Source organism: Sinohyriopsis cumingii, chromosome 1, assembly GCF_028554795.1.
Source record: "Sinohyriopsis cumingii isolate HCF-2022 chromosome 1, ASM2855479v2, whole genome shotgun sequence".
NCBI lineage: Eukaryota > Metazoa > Mollusca > Bivalvia > Unionida > Unionidae > Sinohyriopsis > Sinohyriopsis cumingii.
Window position 1 is genome coordinate 172738538 of NC_142961.1, and position 26018 is coordinate 172764555.

The 26018-nt window shown below is 34.4% G+C and overlaps 1 protein-coding gene across 1 annotated transcript in view; it reads right to left on the reverse strand.

Annotated features, from left to right (window-relative positions):
- Positions 1–26018, reverse strand: part of LOC149808394 (kinetochore-associated protein 1-like) — a 221977-nt gene that overhangs the window by 77454 nt on the left and 118505 nt on the right. The window contains exons 37-42 of the mRNA XM_089976616.1: positions 24349–24499; positions 21481–21683; positions 13985–14086; positions 12248–12376; positions 11244–11360; positions 5379–5488 (exon numbers count right to left, since the gene is read on the reverse strand). Of these exons, the coding sequence (XP_089832742.1) occupies positions 5379–5488; positions 11244–11360; positions 12248–12376; positions 13985–14086; positions 21481–21683; positions 24349–24499 (812 nt within the window). The remainder of the gene's footprint in view (positions 1–5378; positions 5489–11243; positions 11361–12247; positions 12377–13984; positions 14087–21480; positions 21684–24348; positions 24500–26018) is intronic.

The following is a 26018-nucleotide window of genomic DNA, read 5'->3' on the forward strand; positions in this document are numbered from 1 at the left end:
GCCAACAGTCTTTTGTTGGATCACAATAATACAATACAAGAAGAAATCTTTGTTTGAAATTTCAGTATAAATTCAAGTCTCTATTTCCAAGAATTTTATCAGAGCACTTCTGTATTTCTAGAGAAGAAATAATTTGAGTAATTCCAAATCAAATACTGAACAGAACAGTGATTCTGCTCAGATGTTAAAGAATGAATGAATAATCTTTCCAGTAATAAGATTATACAGTCCTCTACTTGACATCAGGTCACAATTAGCATTTTCTAAAAAAAACTATTACATAACGGAAAAAATCCTTCTAGAAACTTCTTAATGTTTACAAAATAATATATTAGTTACAGTTAGAAAGTGTTACTAAACTTATAATATATAACCTGTGCTATGTCAGGTACACCAGGTAAATTGTAGGGGAATTCCAATAACCTAAACCCAGACCCAAATAAACATGTTTACTTCTATTAATAATAATCCTGATATTAAACATATACACATAGAGAATATTTTGCCTATGTATTAGTAGTTTACAGAAATAATATTAAAAAAATCAATAATTCAGGTTAAGATTAAGTCCAATGTTACACTACAATAGCATATAATAAAATAAATGTAAAAAAACCTAACTAACCAAACAATGTAACTTAAATATACATAACATAATGCACCAGCAGAGCTGGGCCAAGGCAGTTTATTGAGATTAATCAGTACAACACAAATGCTTATCTGCCAGCACATTATTTTATGGCATTTGGGGATTTATTTTGCTTGCAGCTGGACCCAACATATATGAAATGCTTAAAAACAACTCCCTGCACAAAATCATTGAATAGGAGGACTAATTTTTAAATGAGCATTTTAAGTTTATAAAGTCATATTTGTGCAAAGAGGTACCACGACTGACTGCCACTCTCCATGATTCAAAATGTGAATCTGTATAACACTTCATCAATACATACTGACTAGATCCTCACTGGTGTATAGTTAATTAATAATACTGACATTACAGTCATTTCATTGATTAAAATACTGTATTCATCACTGTCTTGATAAAACACACTTCTGTCAATAAGGAAAAGTTACTATCTCACATGCCAAGGATGTTTAGTTTCTTGATAAAATAGACTTGTGTCAATAAGGAAAAGTTACTATTACAGACTTGTGTCAATAAGGAAAAGTTATTATCACAGACTGGTGTTAATAAGGAAAAGTTACTATCACATACCAGGGAGTTTTAGTGTCTTGGTAAAAAAGACTTTTGTCAATAAGGAAAAGTTACTATCACTTATCAAAGATGTTTAGTGTCTTGATAAAATAGACTTGTGTCAATAAGGAAAAGTTACTATTACAGACTTGTGTCAATAAGGAAAAGTTATTATCACAGACTGGTGTTAATAAGGAAAAGTTACTATCACATACCAGGGAGTTTTAGTGTCTTGGTAAAAAAGACTTTTGTCAATAAGGAAAAGTTACTATCACTTATCAAAGATGTTTAGTGTCTTGATAAAATAGACTTGTGTCAATTAGGAAAAGTTACTACCACGTAAGGATGTTCAATGTCTTAATAAAACAGACTGGTGTCAGTAAGGAAAAGTTACTATAATATACCAAGGATGTTTATTGCATCATCTGCCAATTATGAATATTTGGACTAGGCATGGTTAATGCCTCCACTTATGTGAAACTCAAAGATTTGGACTAGGCAGGGATAATACCTCCATTTATTTGAAATTCTAGGATTTTTGCAGGACTCTCTAACGCCTTAAATATGTAGGAATAAAGGCTATGGAGTAGCACATTGTTTGAATCCAGTTGACAATGCAAGTTACTCAAAGATGATACTGATTAATGAAAAACATTATATATAAGAAATAAATTATTATAATAATCTCAAATTGTCAATGAAATGATCATATTGCTATTCTAGAACTGCATGAAGAAAAAAAATCATCCAAAATAATTAGCGAGGGAGCAAAAATAATTTTCAAGAATTTTAAAACCAAATTATTAACTTTCAAGGATTTCAATGCCTTGAATTTAACACATTAACCCCTGGAGCTTTTTGCCATTTTTGCCTTAAAATCGAGTAGGAAACGCACTTTGAAAGCTATTTCTGAATAGACTCGAAAACACCAAATCCCCAGTCATCTTTCAATAACATACTGCTTAGTTGTGCTAGAAACATCATTTTACGTTGGCTATTTGACTCGTGCATGAGCAGAAGGGTAAAAGTTGGAGTTCTTTTTATCTTTTCTTTTTTTCTTGCTAAACAGAGCCATTGTTTTTGTATGGAGACCACTCTTTATTCCAAATGCCCATCTTATCCTATTTATTGCAAAGGCTCATCTGTCTGTTTGTGGTTCATACTGGTTTGCCTTAGATCCGAGACCAAAAAGTCTAAAATCCAGACACAAAATGGGATTCTGACCATGGGCGAATTTTGCGTAAAATAAAGTTGGGTCCAAAAAATGAGGTTTTTCTATCATTTTTTTGTAGTGCAACTAGATATTCCAGATTATTTGGTATCATTGTAGAGCTACATCTGTCAACCTTTCTATAATACCATCCACTTTAGTGTATCATGCATGACCATGATGCTACAGAGCTCGGCAGTAGGCTACTACAGTAAAACCTGTCATGAGCAACCTCTGCTATGAGCGACCACCTGTCATTTCCGACCACAATCGTAATGCACGGATTGATTTTACTATATAAACGCTCTGTTATGAACGACCACCTGCTGAACACGGCCAGCGATCACGATTTCTTGGCAAAATATGCATTTTGACACTGCTATGAGCGACAGCATCACCAAGAAAACAAAACAGATTGACACCACTGAGCTTAACTTAATCCTTTGTAAACACTAGAGCTCGGGATAAATGTAGCACGCAAACAAAGTGCACATTAAATAACACTATAGTTGAACAGCCAAATATTGAGATAAACACCTCTAACCATCATTTAATCCTTTGTAACAAAGACTGCATAAATAGTAAAGATTGCTCTAATAAAGTATTTAAAAAGAATTTGTCTTGCTACAGTACCAGTTTTGTGAAATTTACAACTCCAGTGTACGGTGTCATTTGTAAACTGCAGTAAACCAAGCTAAAGTACCTCACTAACCGCCATTGTAGTGCCAAAGTCATGTGAATAGCTAGTAAGAGTAACATCAAAGGGAGTAATGATGGATATACACAGTCAATTTAGAGGTTTGTATTTTTTCTTTATCTTTATGAAAACTCACAAAACGCCGGTAGTCTTTACGTCCCAGTGAGAAATCGTTTGAAAGGGCTTCAGTGTAGGTTTGAGTACGTCGTTTGTCTTTCCAGTTAATCCATAATGCCTGGAGGGTGAATGAGCTCATTGTCTTTAATACTAGTAAGTGAGAATCATTTCCGGATTTTTTTAAAATTATTTTTTATTTCTTTTGTTAGTGTTTCACCAATCCACCATCTGTTTAGCTGGGTGCAGATGGTCGCAACCTTTGTTTATCGAGCTATAACGCTGTTGATTTAAACTTCGTCTCAGAATAAATGTATTGTTTCTTGATGAGTTAATTATGTCTTTTGGTTTCATTCATTGGTACATAATATATATTTATTCCACATTTCCCCAAAACCTGATCAAAACTGAGTCTTTATAACGTCAACACTAATAACAATGGCAGAACCTCCGCTCAAAAAAAGACAAATTTTTACACTGGAAGAAAGGATTAATGTCATTGAAAGAAATGAAAAAGGGGAAACCGCTCGCAAAATAGCAGTCAGCTTAAGCGTCAGTAAAACGCAAGTTCAAAATGTAACCAAAGACAAGGAGTCCATTAGAAACAAATGGCAGAAAGGTGCACAAGCAGAGGAAATATGCCACGGCATGACGGACAGTTTACAGAGATCTGAACCAGCGAGTATGGGAGTGGTTTTGTGTTGCAAGGAGTAAAAACATGCCAGTAAGTGGAAAATGATTCAGGAAAAGGCAATAATTGAGGTACATGTTCAGACCAGACAGCTGAGTAAAACATGTCAACAAAGAAGTATAATGGATTTCCTAAAAAAACAAGTGAATAAGTGTATAGAATAAGATATATACAGCATATCTAACTGTTCATTTTTTATACATTTTTATGTGATGTTTACATTTTATTCTCGTTGTTTGATAAATGTATATCTTTATTATATAAAGATATTTTGAGAGGAAAGCATGCAATATTTAACAAGATTTATGAATAAAGGATATGATACATGTACAGTAAGTATGGGTATTATTTATTTTTCAACAATGCTAACTATTGACCCTGAAAACCAGTCCATTTTCACACACCTCTTATGAAAGACCACCTGTCTTGAGAGACCACTTTTGGTTGGCAGAATAGGCGGTCTCTCATAACAGGTTTTACTGTACCTCCTGCCCCACAAAGCCGTCACTAGGGGTTAATGTGTTAAACAATCTAATATCAAGAACTTTCAAGGTTTTTAATGCCTTGAATTTAAACAATCTAATATCAAGAACTTTCAAGGTTTTAATGTCTTGAATTTAAACAATCCCATATCAAGATCTTTCAAGGTTTACACGAAAGATACAAACTAGAGGTGTGAGTTATTAACGGTTTACCAATTAAACATGTTTTTTTTCCAGTGGTATGCACCATGGTACTTTTTCACATTAACTGCATGTCAGTAATTTCCATCAGCATGGAATGTATGGCAATTCCCAAAGAATCTAGTTACAATTTAACTGATATTAACATCATGTTTTCATTATTCATGACAAAATAGTTCAACAAATTGACTTTATTTTTACCAAATAGTTGCATCTCTTACAAATTAATGGTGAATGTTACAAATATAAATTCATACCCATTTAATCTTACATGGCTGATCTAGTGTGTGATATGGATGTTCAGACTGATTCTGTATTGCAAACCTAAAATTTCCATACCACACAATGGTCAACATAAGAATAAAAAAATTCTTCTATTATAAGGTGTTGGAGATTTAATTTTCGGACAGGGACTGTGATTTTCATTTGAGCTGAAATATTTTTTATTTCAAGAGATAATTAATAATTATTTTGAAATAATATCATGGATATAATATGGAGTTATTTTGCGATAAATCAGAACAAAATATTCTGCCAACTACAAACAGAATGAAATTAAACAAAAAAGTGCCACACCCCTGACACAGAACTTAGAATCATTGGTCCCTAATATAATTGCAGTATACTGAGTTACATATCAAAGTACATTCAGAAATACCACAATATATTGCATTACAAATTGTTTCATGGTACGAAACACTCTGCATGGCTAAAGTACACAGACCATACCTGCAGAACTCTTTGACTAGACCAATGTCGGCATGGCTAAAGTACACAGACCATACCTGCAGAACTCTTTGACTAGACTAATGTCGGCAGCCTCATTCTGAGCTATCAAGGGCAACAACTTCAGCTTTGCTGCCATCTGACCATGAAATGCTGACTTGAAACAAATCTGTATGGAAGCAAAATATAACTAAAAACAACATTTTTAAAAGAAACACATGATATAAAGTGTTTATATACTGTTAAAACTCTATGGTCTTATACTAAGTAAACAAACAATTTATTTCCCTAGAATACAAAGTGAAAATTTAAAAAGAACTTAAATTCCAAATAGTCCTAAAACCTATACCACAAGTCCAAAAGTATGAAGTATTCTGAATGAATCCCAGTGGTGTTTCGAATGAATTCAAATCTTGAAAGCACTTATGTATCAATAGTCTGGAACAGTGTTGATGTGCTAAGACTTGATTTATAACACTGATATAATCCAAAATGTCTTTGATTGAATTCACAATAATCCCAAATAAGTGATTTAGTCCTTAAGTCAAAGAACATTTGGTAATTCCAATAAATTTAAATAAATGAATCATCTCCAAGTGAAACTGAACACAACCAAAAGACTGACTCCACTCGGGATTTTAAGATAGGAATAAAGAATTTCTGTTTACTTCTCAATTCTTCATGTTATATAAAACCTAAGTCACAAGATGAGGACCAGGATGCTGGTCAAAAGCTCATTTCTAGAACATTCAAAGTTGTTAACAAGATCAGGTCTATTACTCAAAATTTAGTAAATAACATGTAAAATATCATGTAGACCATGTTTTTCCCTGGGGACATACCAATGTCAAGAACTCAGATCCAAGTAAACATGACTACCTTCAAGTAATAATGATTGGAACATTTTATCTAACGTCATAGACAAGAATTAGTTATGTAATATGTTGTTTACTAAAAAGACATTAGTCAAATAGGCCCCACTCACTCCCTAAATTATGGACAAAGGTAAGTCACAATAGAAATTAAATATATGTAATAAAATATCAAAGGGCATATACCCGTGATACCCATATCAGCCCAACCAGGGGCATGAAATAAGCACAAAAATGCTAGAGGGTAAGGTCAGTTTATGATTATATTCTATCTCAAACATATTTAAACTGGCCTCACCTAAGGAAATAACCTATAAACAGGATTAGAACAGATGACTGGTAACTATGTGATGATGTTATAAACAAAGTAGGCAATGAAATAGATAAGGCATTAATTTAAAAAATGGAAGAAAATTAAAGAAAACTTCCTGTATTTGGACACACTGGGCTTCATCTTGGGCAACAGTATCTCATGGACAAAGGCAAGTATGGGATCATCTAACATTTAAAATGTGAAGGGCATGGGGTTACCATCTATACATGCTGATAAATCAGGTCCAACAGTGAACTACAGTGTGACCCTGCTATAGTGCGTTCCGTTATAATGCGAATTCGGATATAACGCAGTTGTGGCATGGCTCCCAAAATTTCATATACATGGATTTATCTTGTGCACAAAAAAAAAATCTTAAAAACTACAACAAAAAAACGTAAAAAGCTGCTTATCATTTTGGGGAAGAGATCGTGTATGAATAATACAAGATGATTGTGGCATGGCTCCTGAAATTTTATATGTATTTTTCATCTACATGAAAAAGGATTTTTTTTCTTCTTCTTAAAAGTAAGAACAAGAAAAAAACGCATAAAAAGTTTATTCTGGGATCGCGTAGGTCTTCGCCCATGTCGCAAACTTGGGTTGTTTTTCCTTATTGGCTGCAAAACACACCACGTGGCTTTTTTTATTTGTTGGGGACACTGTTGGCTGTTTAAACTTTTATATTCAAACATTGGATTGGAGTGCAGAAATTCAGAGGCCCCATGAAAGGAAGCCGCAAACTGGATATAAAATGCACTGAAATTTATCTATTGTTACATAAACAAATTCTTTGTCCATACTGATATACCATCTAAACAGTGCAATTGCAAAATCATAATCCGCTTATCCTGACATCTAGCACAAGTTCTGTATGTTGTGAAATATCCGATGTTTTGTTGTTAACATTTCTGGTAACGGAGATCAACCTGACGAGGCATTGTCTCGTAATCTATCTTTCATCGGATTTTCGGCCCCTTACTAGTAATTAATATATTTACAAAGACTGACATTTGTATGTGGATGGTAAGTAAAATTCCTCTTCGTTTCACTCAGAATTAAATTCTTCAGAACACTCAAGTTTTCTGTAATAATCCCTGTCATCAGAACACATGTGTCTCTATCATCCGTTGACCCTTTGTTAATTTTCAGACACATGCGTGGAAGGCAGCATCACGCTGCTACCACAAATGTAAAAAAAAATCATAAAAAAATAAATTAAAAAATACATCTTACTTATTGGTTTATTCAGTAGGCATGGAGGGACAGTAACTAGAATAGTCTAAACGACAGCCAATACCTTTTTAAAAATGTTCCCAGATGAAACAGTTTGTTGAAATTTCAAAGGAAACAGATGACCTCTGAAGCATCGACTGTTATGAAAACGTGCTCCGCAAATGGAAAAAATACCAGTCTCAATCATGCAATACAATTATTTGATGTTGCCGCCACAATAAGAAACGGGCATTCATTTGGTTCTCCAAAGCTGTCCTTTAGCAGTGACTTCAATAGCACATGCACCCTTCATCAAAGAAAGCCGATGACAATCTTTCAATAACAGCAAAGAACTTTTCTTCAAAGGAAGTCAGTACCAAACTTAAATAAAAGTGATGGAATTGGATGGATTTTTGCATTTTCCAACGTGACTGGAACATGTTAACACTGCTGTGAAATGTTTTCTTTTTATATCGAAAATGTTTATGCCAACGGTGGCTTAGAACGCAAACTAACTTTTTCCGACTTGGAATGTAATTTAAAGTAAATGTACTTTGTCATTTGTTATGTAATTGTGCTATATTTTTCAACTGAATTCAGACCAATATGACCTGTTACAAATTTAATGAATATTTTAAAGCTGTGTGTGCATATTTTCGATGGAATCACTTGTATTGTGGATTCAATGTATATGATGAGGTTCACAGGTGAGTACACAGTGTTGATACTCTATTCATGCTATACATTAGACATTTATATATAAATAGGATTCACGTATATGTACCAATTCATGGTTCTCTAAATAAAGTAAACTAATTTATTATGTCTTCTCTGTTTTCACTACAGGTGTATTTCTCATTTAATATGGATCAATTCAAGATGGTAACTGCCAACGAAGCACGTATTTTACCGCCCACATTTATTACCTACACACACACCCACAATTGTTTTTTGTTTTTTTTTGAGGGGGGTATATTTTCTTTAGCAAACTGACTTGGTTGCATATAACACGATTTGGTCTATAACGCGGTCAGGTTCTATGGCTCCCAACTACCATGTTATAGCAGGGTCACACTGTATTACCATCACACAATGCACCAGCAGATCCATGCAGTTGTTAGGGGTAATCAGTAAAACAATCAACTCAGACCCTGACATCTGCTGGAGCATCATGTGACAGCAAATCAGTTTCCATGTTGTGTCCACTTGGACCTGACTTATAAAGAAGTACGTATCGTGTTAAAATATTAAAAAATAAAATAAACCCAAATAAAATCATCGCAGACCTGCCAACTCCAAACAAACATTCTCAGTAAACCAGTTTTCAGTAGACCATTAAAAAATATCAAGTAGAACAGTAAAAGCAAAGTTTTATCAACTCCTACAGTTATTTCCCTTTTTACACAATGTAGCTACTTCTGTGACTGGTGTAAGGCACTTTTACACTCTCTGATAAACTTCTGGTCAAATACCATTTTGAAGTTATTTCTTTTCATCACTTTCATCACTAGGACTTCTTCCAAGATCTCAACTGACATATATCATCTGGAGTTTTGAGTGGTTTTTATGCAATAAACAAAAAACCCCTTCCACAACCTGCATTTGAATCTCAAACAGTAAGCACTGCCTTCATGATGCTGGGCAACAATTTGCATTTCAAATGGACAATAACATCCAACTGCTTTCAGATCTCAGGATTCCTCTTGATAATTAAAACAAACTGCCTGCCAGTTGGTTTCCTCAGATTCCATACACACAAATCCCATCGAGAAATACATCACACTGCTGAAATCATTCATCATTCTTTTTTTACACATCAGCAACTGCACTCTGCTTGAGAAGTTCATTATTCAAGGGAAACATTTTCACTATGTAATAATAAACACATAACCCATTACATCTTGATAGAATTGACAGCAATGTAATCACAAACAGCTGTGTGATATTCCCTTACATCTTTATAGAATTCAGAGAGGCTACTTTCAAACATTTTACTTTCAGCCATGTATTTTCTTGTTTCTGAATCTACTGTAAGTGTATCATCTGACTTTTGTTTCTTACAGTCGTGATAACCAATGTCAGTATGGTCCTTGGCTTGTGAAATTTCTGTAGCATTTATGAATCTGACCTGTGATTCCTTGAATAATTCAAGCATCCTTTTTCTAAGCTTGTACATCATAGGCTCTTTCTGTTGTAGATTCAGCTATGTTTGTTAAAAAATGGAATTATGTGGTTTAGAAATAATACAGCTTCAAACTCCAAAACAACAAAGCTTTACACACACTCATAGCCTTTTCCTCTCTCTAACTGATTTTGTTAGGTTGCCTCCTGTCAATCCTGACTGAAGATGTATGAAATCCAGATGAATCCTTTTCAACCAAAATTCTGGGATTCGACTTTCTCAAAGGCATCTAATTGTTGTTTTCTTCTCAGTCTTGCCTGCTGTGACTCACTTGGAGGTAGTACTAATTTGACTTCTAAATTTATGACAGCTCTAAGTTCTATTTAATGTATTAATGCTGTCTTTATTTTCTTCTCTGTTACAAGAATTTGAGGAACTTGATCCTTTTGTATTTTATCTGACTTACTACTTTTAGCTTCAGCCCTTTTACTTCTAACCTCTTGTTTCTTGGGTTGTGTTGCAAAATATATTTGTAAAGGTTCCTGTTGTTCCAGCAGTCTCTTTATACCTTCACCAAGAGTCACCATCATGTTTACACAAATCTTCAGTTTCATTTCTACTCTTTTCCAGACTCTATACACCTGTCAGTTCCATATGTCTATTCAAACTCTTATCAAAATAAGATATGTCCACTAACAAGTCATCAGAACTAAGAGGCAGTTTATCAGCCCCCTTTTTCATTGCTAATTACATCAAAACAAAGCTTGAATTTCCACATGATGAATTCATTTAACTGTATGTCCAAACACACCTTTGATTCAACCTGTCATCACTGAAACACTGGATTAAAATGCATTACAGTTATTCCAGCTTAAATTTATGTTTTTTCAAATCATTGAAACAATGTGAAAATAATGTCCCCAGTAGAGGCTCCATCACAAGCTGGACTGACAAAAGAGTTTCAGTTACAACCCGCTCCAAGTGATCAAAGTACGTAACAACATTTGTGTACAAATCCGAAGAATCATTATTACCATCAGTTCCTATACTGAAGGGATGGGATGAAACAATGTCGTCCTGAATCGACTTAATTACAATGGCAGTAGTTTTTGTTCTATCACACTGGTAACTATTTGCTATAGATGTTTTGGGAAACATGCATCTGAAAAGTTTACAAGCTACAAAATTAACAATGTCAAATGTATTTAATTAAAATCTGTTTGGTTGGAAGTCTTTAAAAAGAAGTTTTCTTAAATAAAAACTGTTAGGTGAGAAGTCTTTTAAAAATAAGTAATTTTAAACAAAATGATGTGTGGGAAGCCATTTCAAAACTGCTTTCTTCCACTTTAGTCCTATTTTATATTCTGAAACAATACAGATTTATGAATTCATTAGTACTGACCTTAAGTTTGCCAAGGCGATGACCCCAGGTTGCATTAACTTCTAGTCTATTACAATGGTCCATAACCTTTGGATCCTGGAACAGCTGGCCTAGTGCCAAGCCAATGTGGGACAGTGACTAAAAGATACATAGAAATTTATAATAAAACCATTTAATTTGCCATTTTTGAAATGACAACTGACACTGCAGTTTACTCTGTACATCTGTATAACACATCGGCTAGAACCATTTAATGTGTATTTCTGTATCACACACTCATGCTAGAGCCATTTAATCATTATTTCTCGATCACACAGCCAGGCTTGAGATATTTAATGGGTCCTTCTATATCACACATCCCAGGCAGCTATTTCACAAGCCTAGGCAAGAAATATTTAATAGGTACTTCTGTATCACACATCCAGGTTAGAGATAATTAATGGGTACCTCTGTATCACACATCCAAGCCAGAGCTATTTCACAAACCTAGGCAAGAGATATTTAATGGGTACTTCTGTATCACACATCCAGATTAGAGATAATTAATGGGTACCTCTGTATCACACATCTGAACCAGAGCTTTTACACAAGCCTAGGCAAGAGATATTTAATGGGTACTTCTGTATCACACATCCAGATTAGAGATAATTAATGGGTACTTCTGTATCACACATCCGAGCCAAAGCTATTACACAAGCCAAGGTAAGAGATATTTAATGGGTACTTCTGTATCACACATCCAAGCCAAAGCTATTACACAAGCCTAGGCAAGAGATATTGCATGGGTACTTCTGTATCACACATCCAGGCCAGAGCTATTTCATACACCCATGCTATTACTATTTAATTTTAATTTCTGCATCATAGACATTGGCAATTTTTATTATCACACAACAAGGACAGACCTATGCTAGAACTATTTCATCTGTACTTTTTTCCTGTATCACACACATATAATTGAACCATTTAATGTTTTTCTGTATCACACACCCAGGATAGAGAAATTTAATTCATAAAATCAATACCATAAGTTTCTTGTAGTTTTGTCCAGCAGAGTTCATTACTTTCATCATCGTATCCATGGCTTCCTTTTTGGACCTTGATGTCATGTATGCTACTCCCAGCTTCGTGTCCACCTTAGAGCAGTTGGTGATCTGAGGAAAATATGTTTATGATAACTGATGAAATGTTTGTTACACACCTCATGGGGAACTGTTGCAAGTCTCATTAGGGAATTTTGAACCACGATTCAGTTGCAGTTTTCTGATGGAAACTCTGAAGCCTAGTTTTTTTTCAGGCTCTGAGGATAAGTTTGCTTGTACCAGGATTTTGCAGATGGTGCTGATGAGTCTTTAAAGGGCACAAGAGACAAGCATTCTAGCAAATAATAATACTGTTCAACAGTTTCAGCTGAGTACAGCAATGGATGTAGATGCTATTTTATTTCAAAACCTTGAACACAAAATCATAGCAATGTTTATGCAAGGATATATATTGCCATTCCCAAACAGGACAAGCTTCGAACATGACAAGCTATATTGTAATTGTAAGATTCCTTTTACAGAATGTATTTTGTAGCTTGACTAGGCCATTATCACCATAACTACAGCTCATTTCTGTTACAGAATGTATTTTGTAGCTTGACTAGGCCATTATCACCATAACTACAACTCATTTCTGTTACAGAATGTATTTTGTAGCTTGACTAGGCCATTATCACCATAACTACAACTCATTTCTGTTACAGAATGTATTTTGTAGCTTGACTAGGCCATTATCACCATAACTACAACTCATTTCTGTTACAGAATGTATTTTGTAGCTTGACTAGGCCATTATCACCATAACTACAACTCATTTCTGTTACAGAATGTATTTTGTAGCTTGACTAGGCCATTATCACCATAACTACAACTCATTTCTGTTACAGAATGTATTTTGTAGCTTGACTAGGCCATTATCACCATAACTACAACTCATTTCTGTTACAGAATGTATTTTGTAGCTTGACTAGGCCATTATCACCATAACTACAACTCATTTCTGTTATAGAATGTATTTTGTAGCTTGATTAGGCCATTATCACCATAAATACAACTCATTTCTTTTACAGAATAACACACTTTCTTACAAGCACCGGCACTAGTCTCTGAGACTGAATTATCAAAGGCAAACAAAATAAAATGGATTCTGAGTAAATTAAATTCCAGTTAAGGTCGTTTTTCATCATCTGATAAGGACAAAAGTTTTACTGTTTTCATTCCAGAATAAAAATGTTATCACTGTCACTGAAGATTTAATACTATTGCTTGACTTGTCTGCAAACCAAATGTGAAGTTATTTAAATGGCCAGTCTTCAAAGAAATGTCTAGTTCACAAGTGTTTGATAAAATCTTTAATGTAAAGAGCTTTTCAAATTTCCAATGGATATTAACATTACTAATTTAAACTATTTATAAAGATGTGTTTAAAAATATAAGATCTTGCATTAGCAAAAAATACACCCCAATATGACAATAAAAATACACCCCAATATGACAATAAAAATACACCCGAATATGACTGTACAAATATAACAAAATATGAAAGTAAAAATACACCCCAATATGACAGTACAAATATAACCCAATATGAAAGTAAAAATATAACCCAATATGACAGTACAAATATAACCCAATAGGACAGTAATAATTCAGACAAAGATTTACCAAAAAGACTTAAGCTTAGATTTACAAAGATGCCAAATGGTGATCATTACTTACCTTAAGGAGGATGTTGCCTACAAGATCCCTCATTAAACTCTGACTGTTCTTATCCACTGCAGACACATATTCTTTTTCCCTCCCTATCCTCTGTTCTTCCTCCTACAAAGACAAATATACATACAGCACTCCCTCACTATAAAGTCCTTCATTTTAACACAGACAGTTAAGGACATACATCCCATTTTATTGTAACACAGTTCCTGTTACTGTATTTACTGTATATGTTGGGGCACCATATTTGTTAGGACACCATAAATTTATTTTAAAAGTAATTATTTTGTGCACTGTATGTTTTGGGACACATCGTTTTTCTCGAGTCGTAAGTTGTGGGTCACCTTTTAAATCATTTGAATATTACATGTCAGAAAATGCACTCAAATGTAAATTTTATTAAAGAAAACTTTAAAAAAGAAAATGCTGTGAGTGTTGATTGTTTACACTTTTCTTCCCACATGTGAATTTGCTAAGAACATGAGCTCAGGTAAGAATGAATCGTTTGTGATTATGAGAACGAGTTCAACTTTTTTTGTTCTAATTTATGCTTCAAGAAAGTTCTTTTTTGTTAAATGTCAAGGTTTATTTGCCGTTCGTGGTAAAATAACTATTGATGAGCACAGTATCAACTATTCACTGTAATTACGTAAAAATATATTGAGAGAGAGAGAGAAATAGAGAGAGATACTGATGGATAGTGACGGTACACAGTGATTGATAAATATACTAATTCCGAAACCAAACATCTTTTATTTACACAGCAGTGATATCTGACATAATCCAAGTACTGCTGAACAAACTTGAATGCTGCTAATATATTTAATTTAAATCCTTCAATCTGTCCACATTCTTAATTGCCCACTCAAACTCCAAAGCTCAAATCCATCAAATTTGTCCTCTTCACTGTCACTGCCATCACATTCAGTATCTCATAAAATATTGCCCATTCAAGTTATTGTTAATAGCACGAACTTTAAATGATTTTCGGATCAGATCTGGCTTGTCCCAAAGCGATTTGACTTCTTTCACAATCCAGTCCACAACTGTTTGTTTATCTGCACTCTTAATACGAGACGTGTTGTCATTTTGCTTGGAAAGGCCCTCTGCTGCTTTACGGATAAAATTTGTCCAGCTTTTCCTCATGTCGGACTTGACTGGTTTATTTATACTGACGTGGCTGCAGCTTGGAGGTGCATCCACCCGGAATAACTGCAGGCACCATGTTACCCCTTCTCAAAGCCTGTTGTAAGCATCTGCAATATGGGCCCAGAATGAATCCATCACTAAAAGAGATCGTTCCTTTCCTGTATACTTGAGATATATCTCTTTAATCCACTGCAGCATCACCTCCTCATCAACCCAACCCTTCCCCTACACATGTGTGATCCATCCTTTTGGTGCCTGAATATCTTTTAGCTCCCTCACGCAAAAAATTATCATAAGGTTAGATGCTCCCTCACACCATGCAAAATTATCACTGGCAGCAATGCATCTCCTTTTGCGAAAACTACAAGCACTAAGGATAGATGCTTTTCATCCGCACCAGTCATGAGAATTCTCACTTTTAACACCTTTGTTTTCAACATTTCTTCCAGGAATGAGATCAAAGTACATAGGAGTTTTCATCCAAGTTAATTACCATTTTGTCTTCAAAATTGTCTTCTTCTTTTCTTGCCTTTACGAATTCATGGAATAATTTTATTTTCTCCTCCAAATCTTCTGGAAGATGCTGGGCCATCATTGTCCATGAACGAAGCACGAGGCTGTGTTGCTTTAAAAAACCTGTTACCCAGTTCCTACTGGCTTGAAACTCAATTTCTGGACATACACTTGACACAAATTCCTTGGCATAAGCGCATAGTGTCCACACTAACAGGGATCTGCAGATCACGTTGGACTGGAACCCACTTTGCAATTTTTCCATTTAACTCGTTGCCATATGATACTGGTCTCCCACTCCTTGCTAAATGTCCCCATTCACTCAGCTGCTGAGAAAAATCTATTTCTGACCAATTTTGCAATGGTTGATTTGGGGATTTTGAAATGCCTTGCTGTTACTCCAATTCCATGCAATTTTGAGAAATTTACAACTTCTTTTTGCTTCAATGTAAAATGCTTGTAATGCCCTCGCCTGACATCATCGTTTTTGTAGGGATCATCTCTCTCCTGATTGGGGTCTTCAATTTTGTGCCTTTTTGCAGCAGATTCATTTTCTTTTAGATCACACTCCTCTCTTCATCTCTAGCACAATTTTTGGCCGACCTACGGGCCTCTTAGGTGAAGCTTTAGGCAACGCATTTTGTTTCCAAGCATGAGGCAAGGCCTCTTCACTACTTGAGTATCGCACTACAAACTTATCCATAATAGCGGAGATCTATAATGTGGTTTATTTTGTTTAATTTTTATTCCTCTTTATATATGCTACATGTGTGATAACAATGACTTTGAGGAATCACTTTTTGTGGAAATGTATGAGAAGTTATCATTTCAAAGTGTTCCACTGTCTCTATTTATTTTCAAAATCCCAGCTAAAACCAGTAGAAAGAAATCAAAGTTGGTTTCCGCATGTATGCCAACTACACCACTCCCTCGATAACTCGCGCACATCGGGGTCCAGTAACATCGACCGCACTATAAGCGAGGGGCGAGTTATCGAGGGACCTATAAAATAACCCCAAAACCAATAAAGTGATTGACGACATAACGGAAAAATAAGGGGGGGGGTAGGCAGATTATACTGTTGAATACTCACTTTATAATCATTCTGAGATTAACTGTTAATAAATATCTCTTCATAACGGTGTACTTTATTATTTTCTCATAGGACAACATTAAAAATTTCAGGATAAATTACAGTATATTGAGGCGATCATCGAAAACATTATTTCACGTGGTTTCCGTTCGCTGAACATGTGTACCACTTCACACATTGTGTACTACGTCACTAAGTTTTATGTTGAATTGTATACATTCTAGTTTTATTGTTTGAGCCAAATTAGAAGTTTTTTATACACAAAAGATCGACTCTTTTCGAGAAACAGTGTCGATCGAACGATAGATAGATAGATTTGAATGCGATAGAAGTAAAATGGAAAAAAAAATCAAGAGTTAATCAGTACTGACATATTTAATTGGTCTACAAATTTAAAACAACGTAAATTAGAACAAGTTAATACTTGCCGTTTGTGCCACGCTTGACAAATATCAATTCACTTTTTGAAAAAATCAGTTAATTTTTTTTGGTGTGTGTTACTCCTTGGTTTCTCTGCCGCCGAGCAAAATCCCTCAGATTTCTCAACTGCATGAGCTTTACGTAGTCAACATTTTGGGTCTCCAGCCACCTTATGGCAATATCAAAATATTTGCTTCCTGTGCAGATGGGTGGGGGTGCAACATCTGTGGCTGCATCACTTTCAACACTTGTGTTACTCCAGTTAGAATCGTCTTCTGCTGCAAATTTGTTTGCTATAGAAATAATTATAGTTTCATCTGACATGTATTCGGCTGTAGGGCAATCATTGTCAGCACAAATCCACTCCTCCATCAAGAGAAACGCCCATCTCAGGACCATGAGTCTGTACTAATTTCTCCCAAACAGCCTCGGCATTAATGACATCAGTTTCACTGAAACATTCGAAGTCACTATCGTCATCGTTGTCTCTGTTACTGTTTTGCTTTACGTCAAAGGCAGCTCCAAGACCCTTAATCCAGCACCCGAGGTCTCTTGTAATCGATTTTTTTTTTAATGCAACAAACACTTCCCCAAGCTGTTGATCAAAACAAAGCCGGTATGTACATGTAATTAGGTTCTCACAGAAGTACTCACGGGTTTCGATGTGACGGTCGATTGACTCTTTTCATGTTTTCAATGAACAGACTATGTTGTGATTATAATGTTTACACTGAAACGGAATTAAAGGATTAGAACGTGACTTTCACACAGGAAGTCGTTTAATTGGTGTTTATTTCATTCTCTGTTGCCACCTGTTAACATTTACCAGAAGTTTTCATTGATCGCTATTTCACCAGACTGTTTATTTACAGTATAATGACAACTATTTATCCTAAAAACTTACATAATATATGATATCTTTAAACAGAGGTCTCGCTAGGATTTTAAAACTGGGTCTTTCTGCCTCTGAATTCAATCACTAAATATCAGTATATTTTCTCACTCGGCCGCCAAGTCAAAGCCTTTGAACTAGCCGCCTAGCTGTTGCATCATGTTCTTTTTTTTTTTTAATGTACTCTTATGAAATAGCAACAGTACATCAAAGAGTCTTTCATTCACTGAATTCTGTCATTGTAAATATCAGCACAGTAAACTGATCAACACATTTTCCCACAAAGCAGGTGGCTGAAACAGGACCGGCAAATCTTTGAATTTTCCCGCGCACCTATTACATGCGTACGGAGGACTCCCGCCTCGGTGATTTTCTGCATCCCAGATCAAAAATTGGCATCCAAATACGCGTAATTAAGCGTTTTCGAGATCTCTGAAATTAATTCTTCTCTAGAACTTGCAAATTGCAAAATATGGATTATATTTTTACGGGCATTAATCACCATTTTCGATGATAAAACGAGCAATGTATCAAGGTTTAATTTATCAATTCTCATCGTAATTTTTTCATGTTCAGCATACTTTAAAGATATTTTAAATACATTTTGTCTGGAAAAAATCGGGAGCCAAGACGGACACTGCGTTATAAGCGGGATCGCGAGTTATCCGGGCGCGAGTTATCGAGGGAGCGGTGTATGTATATAAATGCATAGTTTTAAAAAAATCTCCTCGCTAAAATGAATCCAAAGTCTGCTTCCAGGGTCGGCTTGCTTTGTAATAAATTAATCTTTGTATTTGATATCCTACCAGTAAGTTCAAACAGTGAGTTTATGGCTGTTACAAGGTGTGTTTATTCAACACCTGGGTTTTCATTTATATGCCATCTGTAGTCATAATTGACACAAACAGGTTTTGAGTTCTTCAGTGTAAATAGTATACACAGCATTAACTTGCATTAATAATACTTTTTTAACCCATGGAATCAAAAAGATTGTATTTGTACTCTCAGTGAATTTATTTCTAATAACGATTTTAGTTTGTGAGATATTATCATATTGTTACCCTGGATATAATACACTTGTGCTTATTTTGTACCTTACACCGCGTCACGCATGAATGTCAGGTGCTTTAGAGCAATGGGGTTGATAATTCTCACTCTCTCTCTCTCTCATGTGTGATTTTGCAGGATCCAATTTTCACTCTCATGACATTCAAACTTTTGAGGACAACCAAATATGATTTGTTTCTTGATATTCACGTCAATGACCTGTTTTGTGTCAAAAGTGATAACACTATGGATGCATGTGCTACTTATACAAGAAATGTCCCAAATGAACAAGATGGTGGAAGGAGGGGAGGCAGGTGGTTCTTTCTGCAACTAATGTTAAAAATTAAATGCAGCATCTACACTGAAAAGAATGTATCTCTACAGGTGTATCAGTTATATGAATGATGCCTAAATGACAATGTTTGATCACATGTTACAACTCAGTCATTTGATTGGTTCAATGGAAATTTTAATCAACACTATGAAATATCAAATTTAAAAATAACTCAAACAATCTTTTTAATTTTCTTTTCAAACGACATTCCTAGTACACCACAATTAACAATATGTAAGGAAATTTTGATCAATGAAAATGTCATTTACGCCAAGCAGTATATTACATTAATAAATAAATACAAATTAAATAATTTTTTTATCAATTAAAATTTGTGTTTTAGTTCCATCTTTTAGTTGCTTTTAAGTGTAATCGTCACAAGTGCAATGTGTCCTCTTGTAATTAAATGTAAAATGCGTCAATCTACCATAACAGCTATGTCCGCGAGTGTTTCTCTGAGAACCTAATTAAGTGCCTACCGTGTTTTGATAACTGACTTGCGGAAGTATTTGTTGTATTGTTGCTCTGAATTAAAAGCTGGCCTCCTTTATATTATCATGTTAATTATGTCTTTTGAATAAAAAGAAAAGGAGGTGGAATAAAAAAAAAGTTAAAAGGCCCAATTAATTGGACTGACTTAAAATCTAGCGACCTTGGTCGTATGTCGGGTGAGCTAACTTCATTTGATCAGTCAAACACTGTAATAAACGTTATTGTGTATGTAACAGAAACTACCTTAAATTAACTGACTCTTTCATAACTGTGATGAAAGATAACAAGGCAGCAAAGCGAAAAGAATACTTCGTAAAATAAAGAGCTTGATGTCACAGATACGGACCATTGTGGGCAAGCGAGTTTCAGAGAATTCTTGAACTGGCATTCAGAGAAATCTTCAGGGATTATAAGAACTTTTATTATTACTTCCAATGAAATCACGACATTAACATTGTACTAACTGAACAATAAAAAATTGAGTTTCGATGTAGACGTGTCACGAAATAAATGTCGTGTGTTTTTGAAGAAAAAAGGAATCTTGTTTGTTGGTGTATCAACAGTTAGTCTAGTTCCCAAATTGTGGACTACCGATTTGGCAAGATACTATTAAATACCACTACAGGAACCAGACTCATCAAGAAAACAAAAAGCAGTGACATAATACAGATTTTTCGCGTACACGTAATGGTTGTTCAAACCAGTTGGAACGTTCTTTCATATGTTAGATATTTTGAGAAGAAAAAAAGTTATTTAAACAGAATAATGAACAATTTCATTAGAAAAAGCGCATTATTAAAAATTATTATCGACGTGATTGTAAAATGAGGATTCAGTCATTAAATAGCCCAGTTCCCTAATGCCACCCCCCCCCCTTATGGTTTTCTCGATGTCAAAGCGATTTTTTTTTTAATTTTTGGAGGTCCCTCAGTAACTCGTGCCTTTCTTACTGGGACCCCCCAGTTAATAGGTAAGGAAGAATTTAAAATAATTTAAACAGAAATCATCAGATCTGACTTTTAATCTAACAAATTTTAATACTGGGCTTAATCTAGTGTGGATGGATGGATGGATGTGCGGGTGGGTGGGTGGATGGATGGATGGATGGAAACATACAGATGGCAAAGTGATTGCTTTATTGAGCTTCTGTCAAGGCAAACTGAACAAAAAATGTGTCATGTTGTTCAATGACAAATATAAAATTTCATTCCAAAATCAAAGTGGAACTGCAGCTTTTGTGTACGTGACATTAAAACCAATCCATGGACATGGAGGGGAGGGAAGAGTCAGTGCAAGAAAACAGACATGCTTACATTATGGAATAAGAGTCCAACAAGGTTTTGTGAACATTCATCTAAAATTGCCAAGTTAGCATGACATATATATGGATAGACAATCACAATATCCAAGATATCTTTGTTTGAAAATGTGTGGATAATTTTCCATTGTCAGTAAAAGTGTGGATAATTATCTGTTCTCAGCAAATTCTTACATGAAACATATCACAACAGAAACTGAGTGTTTTGAAACAGCATATCTGTCATTAAATTTTTTTAAATTACCTGTGAGAACATAGGAAGTCCCATGTCCTGCTGTAAAGCATACTGTGTAACAGTGGTTAGCATGTTCATGGAGAACTGATAAGCCAGCTGAAGATGGCTGTTTTCTCTCAGGTGCTGCACAATTGGAACAACAGTCTGACACAAACCACTGACAGAGGAAGAACTGCCTGGTGACTTTCCATTGTCATCCTCTTCTGTAGAATCTGTCAAAAAGGAGAAAGCTTGTATAACAGGCATTCTTGTGTGATATAGAACTCAATGAATGAAGATGAACAATATATTTATTGATCTATGACAAATCTGTATAATCACTGTTAATTAATCAAATGAATTTGTATTTGAAATTACTATTATACTTTACACTGGTTCCAAGCTCAGCCAGAAAATTGTTTTACTACTAATAATTTGACACCAGTATGTATGATGCTATTCCATCACATCACAGAATATGCAATTTTCATTATTTTGTGAGAAAAATCATGGATGTATTACATCAATACAGTATTTGTATATATTAATGAATTACATCAATATGGTATTTGTATATATGAATAAATTACATCAATATGGTATTTGTATATATGAATGTAATACATCATTATGGTATGTGTATATATGAATGTATTACATCAATATGTATTTGTATATATGAATGTATTACATCAATATGTATTTGTATATATGAATGTATTACATCAATATGGTATTGGTATATATGAATGTATTACATCAATATGTATTTGTATATATGAATATAATACATCAATATGTATTTGTATATATGAATGTATTACATCAATATGGTATTTGTATATATGAATGTATTACATCAATATGGTATTGGTATATATGAATGTATTACATCAATATGTATTTGTATATATGAATATATTACATCAATATGTATTTGTATATATGAATATATTACATCAATATGTATTTGTATATATAAATGCATTACATAAATATGGTATGTGTATATATGAATGTATTACTTCAATATGGTTTGTGTATATATGGATGAACTACATCAATATGGTATTGGTATATACGAATGTAATACATCATTATGGTATGTGTATATATGAATGTATTACGTCAATATGTATTTGTATATATGAATGTATTACATCAATATGTATTTGTATATATGAATGTATTACATCAATATGGTATTGGTATATATGGATGAACTACATCAATATGGTATTGGTATATATGAATGTATTACATCAATATGTATTTGTATATATAAATGCATTAGATAAATATGGTATGTGTATATATGAATGTATTACTTCAATATGGTTTGTGTATATATGGATGAATTACATCAATATGGCATTTGTATATATGTTTGTAGAATTAGATAAGAAGAAAAAAACGTGGGGTGAATGTGTTGTAGATATGTACTATGTTGCTATGGAAATTTGTGTTGTAGATATGTACTATGTTGGTATGGAAATTTCCCCTCTGATTTGGTTTGATTTGGTGTTTTACAACATAAATTATTTAGAGATGAAGCAGTTGGAGTAAAGTGCCTTGCCCAAGAACACACCGCAGTATCTGGCCCAGTCTGGTCTAATGGTAGGATCTTAACCTACATTCTTTGGTTGTGAGTCTGGCACACTAACAACTTGACTACCACAGTTCTTCCCCTTTGAATTCAATTCCCGATCACATTTAATGTCAGGAATATGTTCCACTACCTCTTTATTCCAGCAGTTGTGGAAAGACATAATTTTTTAATAAAAAATTCATCTTTCTGTTTTATATTCCATTCAGATGAAGGGAAAAAACTCTTCCTAACTCTTTCTCTTACCTACTCACCAAGCTAGGTGGCTACAGTTTTACCAGTTTTAAACTGTTGTTTGGTACAATATAAATTGTACCTCTCACAGAATCTAAGTTAATCTTCTGTATTAGTGATCATCCAAGTCAGTATAATATTGAGTGTATTCACTACAGGTCAGAAGAGTACTGACTAAAAGTATTTACTGCAACAAAGTCAACATAGTGTGTGTTTCTGCGATTTGGATTTTTAACATAACTTTAGCAATTTTCCAGTCATAGCACTGCAATGTGGCAGTGTGGCAATTTATAGTAGACATGTAGCATCATGTTCAACCCAGTCACATTATCCTGACACAAGGCCAGCCATTTCTAACACTAACTTCTTGATGCTGAGTGCCAAGCAAGGCAGCTGCTAGTACCATTTTTATAAGTCTTATTAATTGGTCTGGGTTAAAATCTGCGGCCTCCAGAATCAGAGGTGGATGCTCAAGCCAATTAGGCCACTGGAGTGGATAAAGTCATTATAATATGCAAATGTGAGCATCACTGTCGAGGTATCGCTAAAACTGGTAGACAACTGGTAATTTTCTAATATTGCTTGAGATTTTGCTGCAGCTATGTTGCATAAAGAAAGGAATGTAAAACTATATTGTGTAGTATTTAAGACTCATCTCGATTGAACGGATGTGTAAGAGTTTTTTATTTGGATTTTTAACATAGCTTTAACAATTTTTTCACATATATCACAATAATGTCTGCAGTGTGGCAATTCAGTGATGTCTATCACTGGGGCATCATGCTGTAGACATGTGGCATCTTGTCCCACCCATTTACATTGTCACTGACACCAGGCTGACCAGTCCTAATACTAACCTCCTAATGCTGCGTGCCAAGTGAGGCAGCTGTAAGTATCATTTTTAAAAGTCTTTGGTATTACTTGGCCTAAGTTCGAAACTGTGACCTCCCACATCCAAGGTGAACACTCTAACCACTTAGGCAACCGGAGTGGTGGATTAAACAAAATAGTTTTTTAAAGAAATAATATTTTTATAATGAAATAAGGTACAAACAAACCTGTCCCATTGAGCAGTGGATTGCTGAGATTGTACAGGGATACCAGAGGAACAATCACATCTGATCTCATCACCAAAGCATCCTCCTTAAACATCCCATCCAGTGAACACTCTGAGCTGTCTAAAGGCTTGACTGGAGGGGCATCTTCCAACTCATAAAAACAAGTCAAAGTAAAATGATGAAAATGACCCTATCTTGAATGTTATGGGCTCTCTTTACTAAATATTTTAAGACTTTCAAACCTGATAAAACTATTAACTGACATCCTACAGTCTAATTTAATAACATCATGTTCAAACAACATAAATATAATCACACCCATGATTAACTTTTGAAACTGGCAGAGCACAACTGGTGGTTTTTCACATGACTTATAATTTTGTTCATTCTTGGTGATTTGTAGTAGAAATAATATTTGTGGAAATTTACTGGAAAAGACAATTTTTACATCTCTGACATAAACTATCTTTTGCTGAAATATATAATACCATATTCCAATGACATTAGTGTTTACATGGTTTCATACATTTTTTGAGAATTAAGCGCAGGTTCATTGTTTTTTATCATGACAAAAACTACATATGCCCATTATGCTATCGCTGCAGACTTAACACAAACCACCCCCTCCAAACAATTCACCATGTCACCTTGAAATTTAATGCCTGGATCAAACATGAGAAATTGTAACCAGCCTGCCATTCTGATGCAGCTTTTTTCACTGTGGACTGCAGTGAAAAATATTAGATTCTTACGTAAATCTAGTCAATTTAATCTACAAATTGTATATTGTAAGGTATTAAAAGTAATAATAGAAACCAAACAACATATAACTAATGGGAATTATTTCTGATGACCAATCACAAATCTGTTTGAGATGAGATGAGAAGATAAATAACCTGTCTGCAGTTTTTGTTCATTAAATGCTTGCAACTCAAAATAAAAAAAATATTATGTGTATATGATATCTGATGACACATGCTACTTCTGATTCCCAAAGTGGACACATCCAAACAAAACAGGACTATTCAAAAGGAATATAACATTATCAAACGAAACTGTATTTAAAAATTAGTTTACAGAATCCATGGGAAATACAGAAAAAGGATGCATGTCAAAGTCATGAAAATGCTACAACATGTACACAATCCTATTGCACCATTACATGAGCCTAACACACAGTTGTACAGTCAAGAACAATTAAAGTTATTTTTTAAAAATGCTCATTTTCTGAAAATGTATTTGACACCAAAATTTCTAAATATTTCAGTAACCTGGAATGGTTGGTCTGTCTGCAACTTGTTGATGGAAAAACAGTTGAACAGACAGATGACATAATTACGATATGAATGCTTACTTCACTGGCAAGACCCAAACAAGAATTTCAACATAACAGGCATCACAGCCATGTTGGATGCCAGGTCAGCACCATTTTTTCATGGAACCAACTACATATTGTACAAAGTATCTTGGTGAAAATCCCATGTCAATATGACTATCCCATGTCATCATGAATATACCATGTCAATATAACTATTCCATGTCATCATGAATATCACATGTCAATATAACTATTCCATGTCAATGTGACTATCACATGTCAACATGAATATACCATGTCAATATGACTATTCCATGTCAATATGACTATCCCATGTCAATATGGCTATTTC